General features: G+C 42.7%; 1 protein-coding gene across 3 annotated transcripts in view; it reads left to right on the forward strand.

Annotated features, from left to right (window-relative positions):
* HEATR5B (HEAT repeat containing 5B) overlaps positions 1–12,524 on the forward strand; it is a 2,176,461-nt gene that overhangs the window by 777,439 nt on the left and 1,386,498 nt on the right. For all 3 annotated transcript variants that reach the window (XM_044058540.1, XM_044058533.1, XM_044058548.1), the window contains exon 13: positions 3,718–3,817. In XM_044058540.1, the coding sequence (XP_043914475.1) occupies positions 3,718–3,817 (100 nt within the window). The remainder of the gene's footprint in view (positions 1–3,717; positions 3,818–12,524) is intronic.

Raw genomic sequence — 12,524 nt, forward strand, 5'->3', positions numbered from 1 at the left:
AGTTTTTTAAGGAGGTTTCCTTACTGGGGGGGTGGGGGTGGGATGTGGATGTCAAAGGTGATTTGCTTATGGTCAGACCTGACCAATGAGGGGGTGACCACTGGTGTGGAGCATCTATCTCCCATTTTGGTAATGACCAGGTTTAGGATATTGGCTCCCCTAGTGAGACAATGGATTAGTTGATCCAGGGCTTTGGAATTTATGAATTCCAAGAACCATTGGGAAAAGGAGATGGTACCCGAGTAGTTTTCCCAATTAATGGCAGGGTAGTTGAAATCACCCAGTATTAGGGTGTTTGGTTGTATCTTAATATTTTCCAGTATGTTTAGAAAGGTGTAGTGAGAATCTTGTGGCATGGTGGGGTTCTGTAGCAATCTACAGTTTGGAACAACTTCATGTTGACCGAGTTCTGATGCAGGAATAGTTAGAGAGGTGAATTAAAACCAACAGATGAAAGGCTAATAATGGTGACTCATGATTATGGACTACTTACATGTGGGTTTATAAAGTCCATTGAAAATGCGAGAGAAACAGACAAATGCAGGTTCTGTAAAACATAACTGGAAACAGACGCACACCTTGTTTTTAGACGTAATGTACTCATGTTATATAGGGCCTATATGCTGAAATCCACAATAAAATAGCAAGACTGTTGTACTGAAAATTGTGCAAACACTATGATATAGAAGGAGCTGAGAAGCATTGGAAATATGAACCACAAGGCATTATAGAGATTGATAAAGTTTGTACCACATTAGATCATCCATTACCAACAGTTTAAAAATAGATGTCAGAAAACCAGATATAGTAGTCCATGAAAAAAGACAATGTAATATTGATCATTGAAATTGCTTCACCCAGTGCATGTAACCCTGTATGAATTACAGAAGGAGGCAATTCTGGACACATTGTAGGTGCTGAGAAGAGCACTCATGGATAACATAAAGGACTGAAACAATGTTAATTTCATGAGCTCTAATTGTACCCGACTTTGGAATGGGGCACATTCAAATCATGGTATTAGAAACCCAAAAGAATTTAAAAAATGAAATCAAATTCCTCTGATCCTTGTGCCTTCTTCCCTGTGACCCACTGGATTCTTTTTGTCTTTCCTCTCTAATTGCATTCAAGTTTACCTGTACGTTTCCCAGTGTTGCCCACCTTCCCATTCCAAGTTGATGCTCTAGCTTCCTCTTTCTTTAAAATGCTGTGATGAAAAAGTAATTTAGTGCATCATCCCGGTCAGATGATTTTTTGTTTTACTTCCATTTTTCTCTCTTTGTTTTAAGGCAGACTGTCATTAACTTTTCAAGTATTTCCATACATATAAGAAAAACTTGTGCTCATCCTTCATTTGATGCTTTTCTCTGCCTTCTTTTATGCAGTGTCACCGCTTTTGCCATCTTCTTGTTCTCTAGCTTCACTTTCAGAGAGTGTACCACTATCCTCAGTCCTTCATCTACTACGTCTATCCCTTCTCTCAGTACAAGGTGGTGGGAGGGGCAAGTCCATGAGGCCCTTGTACCTTAATCATTCCCTTAAAGTGCTTTACAGTTATTTTTTCCCTTTCCTCTAGCTATATCTTTATCCCTCCATCTAACTTTATCACTCACCATCCTTCCAGACCTGTGCTTCTTTCTAGTGCTTTTTGAAGTAGTAAGACAGGTAATACATTAATTTAATATGCAAGAGCAGAAAGGCATGAAGAAGTAGATCATGTTAATGAAATAAATTATCTTTTTTTGCCATGATATTTGCAAAATAACAGGAAGACATGATATTATGTTGCATCGAGAATGTGAGCACAGGGATCTAACTAAGAGGAGCCAAACAAATAGCTCTCGACTGTCACCCATGCTGTTCTCATTTAGTGGAGGACCTTAGAAATCTGTTTCCTTGTAATGCCATATATTATTTTTATACTTCTTCCTTTAATTGTTTAACTTTAATTGTTTTAGGTCATACTTTCCCCTCACACTTGCATCTTCCCCTACTTTTTGATTCTCCTGTATGTACTCCTCTCCCCTTCTCCAGTAGCACCCCTTACCTCATTCCTAGCTGTGCTGGCTGACTCATCTTGTTGCATTTTATGTAAAGGTACTTCTCCCCTGATTTAGTCATTCCGTAAAGCACCCATCTCTTCACTCCCTTAATAATGTATTTTTTTAGAATTTCTACAAGTTTGTTTTCTTCTTCCTTCATCTCTTTATCATAGCTGACATTCCATTCCATGTCCCAGGATTTGTAAGCTATGCTGCAACATGCTTACGTTGCCAAACTACTCCCCCCATCTTTTTCCCTGTGTAATTTATTGACGTCAAGGTCAAGTATATTATATTTTCTCTGAATCCCCACATTTTTTCAGCTTCACATTCACTAGACTTTCCATCATCTTTTTTGTATTTTTAACCTGGAGGAAGGCATCTCCCATGCCATTGCTAAAAGGCAGCTTCCCATTAGAATGGCCGTTCCTTTGTGTATGCTTTGCTGTTTTTCACTTGTCATGTGCTACAAATTGCTTGAACATAATCCATGCCTTTAGTGTACCATAATAACCAACTGTTATGTATATAAGCACACTGGGACTCGTACACATATGAGTTGTATATGAATCCCAGTGTACTAATGAAAGCAGTCAACATGCTTGCAAACTGTAATGCTGGAATATGGCATTGATATTTCTTTGCCGACATGCTGGGCTCAGAGTAAAATATTTTTTACTGATCCAGGTAATCTGTAAAGTGCTTTTAACATGTCTGTGTGTTGCAGCCATTCTAATAATAATTGAGCTGTAGCAGGGTAAAAATTAATTTACTTCCTTTTGGTTAGGTACTGACAATAGTAATGTGCCTATGTTGTTTAGTTGTCTGTCATTGCCATGTTTAGCTTTAGTCCCCTGCCATAATGCGCAAGATTTTAATAACTGGCTTTTGTACAATAGTCATCTCAAAGAATGACATACCACTTGCAAAAAATAATAATTTCAAAAAAGGCAAGTGGTATGATTACAAAGTTGTGAGCTACATGTTTCTGCTTTGTAGGTGTCATGCAAATTCACTTGTGGTTCCATGAAATGTATGTAACATATGACTGTATGTCAGCATGTGTGCTGGAGTAACTAAACAGAGGAGGATGGAAGTGAGCAGCTGATGGCAACATATCATCCATGACAAGCAGAGTAGCCTGTCTGTACTGCTTAACAGTATGCTGCTCAGCCAGGTGACTGTGCATGCATGCCCCCCACTCCCTGTCACCTGACTGTTGCCTCCATTAGAGGAATGAATGGACTGATGAGGCTGTCTAGATAACAGAGCAAATGGGCTGGAGGGCTCTCACCGTGACATTGAAGCCTGGCTGTCACCCTGATGAAGGAATCAGTGTGCTCTGTGTGTGTGTGTGTGTGTGTGTCTGTGAGTACACATTGTTTTTTATCGATAGCAGTGAGTTGATGCTTTTGGGAACAGTTTATTTCCTTTGGCTCACTTTCTTTGAAATAGTCTGTCCTTGCTATGTTGCATATTAGAAGTGGTGGATATCTGGATATTGCTTTCAGCTACAGAGAATAACAGGAGTGATGTTTGTAGTATTTTTCAAAGTTTTTAAGTTCATTTGTTATTCTACTTTTGTGTAGTAGGTTATCTTTTCTTTGTTTTGTATTTAAGCAGTTTCATGTGATGTGATATTTAAAGACATTATATTTCTCCCCTTCCTTTACAGCAATGAGGAGTTTTGTTGCACATTGTCCAGAACTTCTCACCGAGGATGTTATCAGAAAATTAATGACACCCATTGAATGTGCCATGACAATGATGTCTCAGTGAGTATTAATGTGTGCTTTGAAACCTAATTCATTTCTACTTTCACATTGTGCATACTTTTAAACCATCTTGTAATTTTTTTCTTAGAAAACACATATATTATTGATCAGTACAGAGTTTGTTGTCAGAACTTATTGACTCTGCTTGTAAATATTGTGGCAGAACTAATCACTTCTTTGGCATCCTTACACTGTGACTTTTGAGGAGGTTACAGCTGTCCCAACCAGTGATTCTGGCAGCAAAAAACGAGAATTACAGATCTATTACTGTAAATAAGCTTAGGAGTCCTATAAGATAGTCTACTACACAGTGTCCATAGAAAGTCTGTAGCTCATGTTTTCTTCACTGCACATTACAGTCTGCTTGGGAATCCAGAAATACCATAGATAAGTGAATCTCTTTGACTGCCACAGGTATTTGGATAGTCATTGCCATTGCCTAATGAGATGACAGAAAGGAAGCCAGGTATCTACTTTAGCGCCATGAGGAAGCTCAGAGCTTCATTGACGTAATGTAACAAATACACTGCAATAAATGTGGTTTAGTGTGTAGCAAGCAATGGTGATGGTTTCACTTTTCAGTCCGTAAACTCCAAAAAAATGGTAATATGAATGTTAGTTATGCATCTTGCAGTCTGGAGGGAAACCCACAGACCATCCAGCAAGGAGGAGACAGCAGTGTGGTACAGAGGGATATAAAAAAATCCTAAATGAAATTCCATTATAAATGCATATGATAGTGAGCACTGGATAGGGGCTGTTGTTTTGGTGTGTTGTCTGCTTAACTGCTAAGGGAGCCATAATGCATTACTGCTCCTTCTTTTATCTCCATTTGGAGCTTGAAAAAAAAGGTTAGTTTAGCTGGATGTGAAGATGTTATGAACTGGTACAGAGTTGTATAAATAGGTGGGCCACTGTGCCTCAATAATTGATGGTGTGATATAGCCTTTGAAGGAAGAAGAATGGAAGCCTTTCAGCTACAGTATCAACAGTTGCTTTTTTGCACAGCACAAAGGATGGAAGCCTTTCAACTACAGCATCAACGGTTATTGTCACAGCACACATTCCATTGACATTTTATTACATTTTAATTTGATTGTAATGATCAAACAGAATATTGAGACAGGCTAGAAGCTCCTTGTCTTTGGCCTGTATTGTTTGATGATATTGTATCTTGATGTCTGCTGCTTTTACAGCTGACTCAGGTTATGGGGCAAATTCATAAATTTTGTACCAAGTCTTGTTCCTTTTTTTCCTTTTGCTTTTTCTGTGCATCATTTTGTCTGAATAACATTTTTAACACAATCACCATTATTGTAGTCAGTTGACAGTGAACACATTTGCATAATTGTGAAATCCATATGCAACTCAATACATACCTTCTTCAGTTATGGTTTTAACACCGGATATAATATAATCTCTAAGCCTTTGTCTTGAAACTTGACTCAGTTACAGATAATTATGCTTGCACTACAGGGCTTCTCCAACTGTAGCCCCCCCCCCCCGCACACACACACATTACCCTTTGTATTCTTACCTTGTACTGAAAATTACAAGACATAACAATAATAGTCTGTATTATTTTTCAAATTGTTTAAGTGTTCACTTTCTATAAGCTGGATTCATTTCTTGTTTTAAACTTTTCCGTGTACTGTTTTTTAGTTGTATATCCTTTCTTTGCTTATGCCTCATTAAATTAACTTTAGCCTTCACCTAGTACACACTTCAAAATGTTTTTGTATACCTTAGTTTTAAATTATTTTGACTCATTGAAAAATTTCCCATTAGCATCTGTATATTTTTATATTATTCAGCTGGAATCACATCATGTAGACTCTCCAGACATGACCTTAAATGGAGCTTCCTTTCCACCTTCCATTGTGCCCTGTATCAACCATCAGGCAGTCCACTGCCTTGCCTATTGCCTAATAGACAAACAGATTTCAGCACAGTTTTTTATCAGTGTCATGTCCAAATATACCAACCTTTCTTCATGTTTATTAACCCTTCATTCATTTAATAGTATCATATTAAATATTGTGTGAGAACATGGCCAACCTTATGCATGAACAAACTAGTGGCCACCTAGGGGGCTGTTTGGCTAGCAGCACTTTTTCAGTATTTATTTATTTATTGTAAGTAAAGGAATGAGGCATTTCTTTAGAAGTTAATAAATGATCTCAAGTTGTTGTTTTCATTTGATCTTCAACTTGTGGGACTCGGATCCAGCACAGATCCAACTCTGACACATACTCCAGCATCTGATCCAAACTCCAAGTTCCTCCCCTACCCATAATGTCCCTGTCTCCCTCCTCCCCTCAGATCTCGTTTGCCACTCATTTAATCAACAGTGTGTATCATTCAGCTCCCTTCAGGAAGTGTGCAGAATGTGAGCATAATCTCTTCCCTTCTGATGCCCACACTCTGTGCATGGTCTGCCTGGGTGTACCTCATCTAGATTCCTCCTGCTCGATCTGCACGGACTTCATTCCTCCCCCCCCCCCCCCGTGTTGATCGACTGGAGGAAAACTCATCCTCAAAGGCCTCCTCCTCCCACCTCCAACAGAGGCCTCTGCTTTTTTTCCTCCGCCCAGGCGTCTGGGACTTAACCTCCCGCCAAGATGTCTGGGGATGGAGAGAAGGCCCAACCCAAGGAGCAAGATCAGCCGAGAAAGCGGTCCCCAGACTGTGCTTCTTCAGTCGAACCCCTGACCAAGTCCCACCCAGATCAGAGCTGGAACTTCCCTCGGTTCTGGTCGCTTAGCTTTTTAGCTGGAAGTCTCCCGGGCTCGGCCTCTGCTTCCCCCTGGCGTCACTCCAGACCAGAGTCAGCAGCATCCTCTATCCGGTTCTCTCGGAACCTGTCTGAAGCCGAGGTGGACAGGATGATGCAGAAGTTCATTCAGGCCCATATCCAGTTGGGAGTCTTGCCTGCTCCATCCCCCTCTGGGGCTGGAGGCATGCAGTCCACCTTTCTCCCTATTACTCCTTCTCCGATCCGACTCCTGGTTTCAGAGTCATTGGGTCAGAGGTTCCTCAGTGTTGAGGGGTTGGAGACAGTGATCCCTGGTACCTTGACAATGACCTTTGCCCTGAGTAGATCAGCTCTGACATCCTAAGAGCCGACCAACTCTCGGAGCCTTAGCCTCTGTGTCGGATAGTAGGGGATGGCGTCGACTTCGAGGCTTTCGGGTTCGTCCCTTCCTCTTGGAGTATCGGCACCGGGAGGCTCAGCTCTGGCTCCCATCTCTACTCAGGGAATGGTGGATCCATCCTTGACCATTCTGACTTTGGGAATCCACTTCCCTTCTGCTTTCGAGGTGGTGGAGAGGGTCCTCTTGGCTTCTTCGAGACCTTTGACACTTTCATCCTCTGGGTCCATCCTGGCTCCCTGTTTTCCTGGGCCAGAGTGTGCCATCCTGCCCCCTCAGGGACAGCCTTTTGCCAAGTAGCAACAGGAGGTTCCCCCATGGGAACTCCCCGAGGCTTCCAAATCCTCCCCAGAATCCCCCCTCTGAGGAACCCTCTTGGAAACGTATGTATAAGAGGAGGCACTTAGACTCCTTGCCGGAGTCTCTCCTGGATGATACCGACTTGGAGGAAGAGGAACCAAAGCCGTAGATGAGGGTAAGGTGGTTCACACAGCCTATCTAGATCTCGCCAAGGCTTTTGACACCATCCCCCACTCTGGAATTATAGATAAACTCACTAAACTAGGTATAAATCCCTATGTCACAAGATGGGTTGCCAACTGGCTTACTGACAGAACCCACACTTTGAAAGTAGCAGACTCCAAATCCTGCTTCAGACCAGTGACAAGTGGAGTACCACAGGGTTCAGTCCTGGGTCCTCTCCTGTTTGGTATCTACTTCTCTGAAGTACAGGCCAACACAGAAGGTCTTTGGCTAACGAAGTTCGCAGATGACTGCAAACTATCAGCCATAATCAAAACTCCAAAAGATGTGGACATCCTACAAAAGGGCCTTGCTGAGACAGATGCCTGGTGTCAAAGCCATGGCCTCAAGCTCAATGCCAAAAAGTGCATTGTCATTCCTTTTGGTAAAAACTCAGTACCCATGAACTACCACATAGGTGGTAGTCCACTTAACACCGAAAGTGTGATAAGAGACCTTGGGACACAGGTGGACAGTAGTCTCTCCTTTGATAATCACATCGTCACAGTAGTCAGGAAATCCTTCTTTGTGGCACATCTCATCACAAAAGGTTACTCATCCAGGAAAAAAGAGGTCATTGTTCCCCTCTACTCGTCACTCATTAGACCCATTATAGAGTACAATGCCCCTTTTGGTATGTACCTCACAAGACATCTACAACAACTGGAAAGGCCACAGAAATACCTCACAAAGAGGATTACTGGCCTCAAAGAGATGCCCTATGCAGACCGTCTCAAAAAACTGCAGCTTTACTCGGTTGCATATCGCCTACTCAGAGGCGATCTCTGCCTAACACACAAAGCTATGTCAAACCCAGAGCTTTTAGACATGCTCCACTTAAAGAAATCCCAATCCCTATGAGCTAAACGCTCTAGGGACCTAAACCTCGTCACCACAATAAACAGAACATGCTGGAGGGATAGATTCCTGTCCCAGAGACTTCCCATACTCTGGAACAAACTACCTATCTATATCAAACAAAGCTCCTCATTAGCACTGTTCAAGAAAAATCTTGATGATTGTATGGGAGATAGGAAATTCACCCCGGGGATCACTTCTGTGGCTCTGCTCGACAGTGGCACAGGAAAATAATTTTCTTGGGTGGCGAAAGCCAGGGTACCTTTGGCTAGGCTTATATAGGCCCTAGGGCCAATAGCCTAGTACCTAGCTATGAACCTATGAATCACCCCCAGATGACGTCTCCTTTGTAGACATCATGGAGATCCTTCGCCAACTCTGACGAGTCTGTATTCCTGGAGATGTTTGGCACGGGATGCTCAACCTCCTGGGTGTCCCCTCCCACAGATTCCCTAGTGGATCTAATCTCATCTAGAGCATGAAAGAAACTGGATACAATTGAGCCTATCCCCAGGTGCCCCGATAAGGTACTCAGAGCACCTTCAGATGGAGAACACTGGTCCAAAGGGTCCCAGGTTGATGCCATGGTGGTTGTGGCGGCCACCAAAAAAGAGCTTGCACAGAAGAACTCTTTGGTCCATCCTCCGGACAGGGAGTCTTGAGCGATGGATCATTTTGGGAAGAGGACCTATGCGTCAGCCACTTTTGCCTTGCGTGAGCTGAATTACTTGGCACATGTAATCAGACTGCAGAAGGACCTGGTCAAAGAGGTCGCTGAGCCTGGCCCAGGGTCCATATTAGTAGAGGAGAAGTTTTTTTTTTCCTTCCACATCACCACTCTCACTTTCATCTCTAATACATCCATGAGGCTGCTATCATATGCTACTGAGGGTGCCTCTAAGGCTGCGGGAACAGGCGTGGCCATTAGGTGGCATGCCTGGTGCTGGCTTTGTGCTTTTTCAGAGCCCTTCAAGGTGTCTTTCATGAATACCCCCATGATGGTTCCACCTTGTTTGGAAAAATGGTTTGTGATACTTAAGTCCAGGGTGAGAAAGATGGGGAAGACTTTGTCTGCCATCAGGATCCACTTCTCCAGCCCACAACGATCCTTCTCTAGGAATCAACATGGGGTTAAGAAGATGAGGTTTCGGAAGTCTCAAGATTCTTCCCAAGATGCTCAGGATTCGTCTTCCCCTAGAGGCAGAGGGAGATACAGTAGCCACTGCCCTCGTGGCAGAGGTGGTCAGAAGAACCAAGGGTGTCAGGATTCCTTCCCGGAAGCCCCTTTCAGCACCCCTGAGGGGTTGCCTGACTGCGTATCTTTGGAGGCAGTCGGGGAAGACTATCTCTGCACCCAAGGACATGGGAATCAATTACAAATGATTGTTGGGTTCTGCAGATCATATCCAGAGGTTACTTGATATCCTTGCTCCATCTTCCTGCCCCCCCCCCAAACACCTCCCAGACATGCCACCCGGTCAGCGGGAGGAGACAGCCGCAGAAGTTACCAGGCTGCTTGCAAAATGAGTCATCCAGCCCATCCCCTGAGACCAGTCCAGATCAGGCATTTATTTCTCGTTCTTTTTAGTGCCAAAGTAAACGGGGGACTTAAGACACATTCTGGATCTTTCAACCCTGAGCCTGTTGGTTGCCAAGACAAAATTCTGGATGGTCACCCTTCAATCAATTCCGCCCTTCCTGAAGATGAATAACTGGATGTGCTCGGTGGACCTCCAGGATGCGTACTACCATATCAAGATGAACAGCTGCTCTCGGAGCTTCCAGCTGGAAGCCAATCACTTTCAGTTAAGAGCACTCCTCTTTGGGCTCACCACTGCCCCCTGGGTGTTCACCAAAGTGATGGTGGTAGTGGCGGCTCACCTGCGGCTGCAGGGGTTTCAAGTCTTCCCCTACCTGGACGATTGTCTCCTTTCCACTCCCTCCAGGCATTGACTGACTCAAGCCAGGGATCATCTCCTTTAGATTGTTCAGTACCTGGGCATAACCATGAAACATGGTGGTGGCAGTATCATGCTTTGGGATTGCTTTTCTTCAGCTGGCTTTAGATAAGGTGGAGGTAATTATGAACAGTTCCAGATACCAGTCACTTTTGGCCCAAAACCTTTAGTTGTGTGCTAGAAAGCTGAAGATGAAGAGGAATTTCACCTTTCAACATGACAATGACCCCAAGCTTGCATCCAAATCAACAAATAAATGGCTTCACCAGAAGAAAATTAAAGTTTTGGAATGGCCCAGCCAGAGCCCAGACCTAAATCCAATAGAAAATCTGTGGGGTGACCTGAAGAGGGCTGTGCACAAAAGATGCCCTTGAAATCTGACAAATTAGGAGTGCTTTTGCAAGGATGAATGGTCAAATATTGCCAAGTCATGATGTGCCATGCTGATAGACTCCTAACGAAGAAGACTGAATGCTGTAATTAAATCAAAAGGAGCTTCAACAAAGTATTAGTTTAAGGGTGTGCACACTTATGCAACCAGCATATTGTATGTTTTTTATATTCCCCCCCCCCTAACAGATTTGTTTGTTTTTCAATTGAATTGTACAGGTTATAGGTCACATTAAAGGTGAGAAGAGTTTTGAAATAATTTATTGTAGTCTAATTTTTTTATATCACAAAAACCTGACATTTTAACAGGAGTGTGTACACTTTTTATATCCACTGTATCTTTTTTTCCCCCTCTATCCCTCTGGTGGTGTTGTTCATACAGCCACTATGGACTAAACCATGTCCTGTGCAACTGTTGGGATCTCAGTGGGCAACGGATAGCCACTCTTGTCAGTGTTGAGGGAAGAGGCAGGGAAGGTATCCCTACTTAGTCAGAATGTTGTGGCTGTCCCTGGGGAAGCTTTTTCTGCCATTAATAATCCTATCTGTGCCAACTTTCTTGTTAAAAAAAAAAAATAACTAAAATAACCGTATCATATCTTGCACCATTTTCACTGCATAGGAGTAGTTTATTAAGTCTATCTCGTGGTCTTGTAAAGACTGTTGACCATTCTTATCAGGTGGTTTCTGGTAAAAGAAAAAAGGATTCCTCTTTTCCAGAAGAGATGTAAGAAAGTGAATCTGGGAAGGAATGTGAAGGAATAAATGCAGATTTTTCTCCCCAGGCTTATGATTCAGAGGAAAGTATGTTATCTGACTTTCCCTGTCAGGAATTATGTTTCTCTGAGACTGTTTACAGAATGTGTCAGTTTTTTCAGTTTGTGGGAGAACATTGAGGTTTCCTGGTCCTTCCAAAAATGCTATAACGTTACAACCAGAATTCCCAGAATCTCCTCTCATCCTTCTAGTGTTGTCAGCATCGGTCGATGTGTTTGTCACAGCCTGTCATTTCCCTTACTTGCCAACCTACCTAAGAAAGCAGATAGAATGTGCAAAGTGCTTTGTTTTTTCAATTTTTTTTTTATGCACTCATCCCAGACCTAACCCGGCAGCTATAGCTTTAGTTAATCCAGCTGCTGCCAAGCATTGTGTTAATTCTTATCCTTCCCCTTGCTAAAAAGATGGTAAAACAGTGTGTTTTTTGTCAACTTTAATTTTTATAATTTTGAATTGTCAGACTTTTTTGTTAAATTTATTGTGACTAATTGTGAGTGTATGAAGAATGTTTTATCAGTAGAGCGTTGGATCCAACCCAGCTGTATACTCCAGCCTTGGAGCCAAAAACTGAACTCCTCCTATCCTACCCATAATGCCCTACCCCCCCCCCCGATCTCATTTGGTGCTCGTTTGAATAGCCATGGGGTTCCTTCTCTGAGCTTCCTCCTGAGATATTTCAGTGAAATTGTTGGTGTGTGAGTGCATTATTATTATATATTTTTTCTCTTCTTTGAACTCCCTTCCTACCTCGTCTAGCTCTTGTTAGTTTACAAAAAAAAGTAAAAGTAGGAGCTCTCTCTCCTTCCTTTTTCTATACTTTGAGTGTGTTTTTCTTATTGTTGTGTCCTGCCATGGCTGATTCCAAGCCAGTAGGCTTCAAAAAATGCACAGAGTGAGAGCATAAAATTCTGCCTTATAATGCCAACACTCTGTGCATATGTTTAGGAGTGGCCCATTTAGGTTCCTCCTGTTCGATATGGGCGGGCTTTAATCAGCGCGTGCTAATTGCCAGGAGGAATAAGTTAATTCTGAAGGACCTTCTCCCTGCCT

This window comes from Protopterus annectens, chromosome 1.part2 (genome assembly GCF_019279795.1).
Source record: "Protopterus annectens isolate FY-2018-M chromosome 1.part2, PAN1.0, whole genome shotgun sequence".
In the NCBI taxonomy this organism is placed as follows: Eukaryota; Metazoa; Chordata; order Ceratodontiformes; family Protopteridae; genus Protopterus; species Protopterus annectens.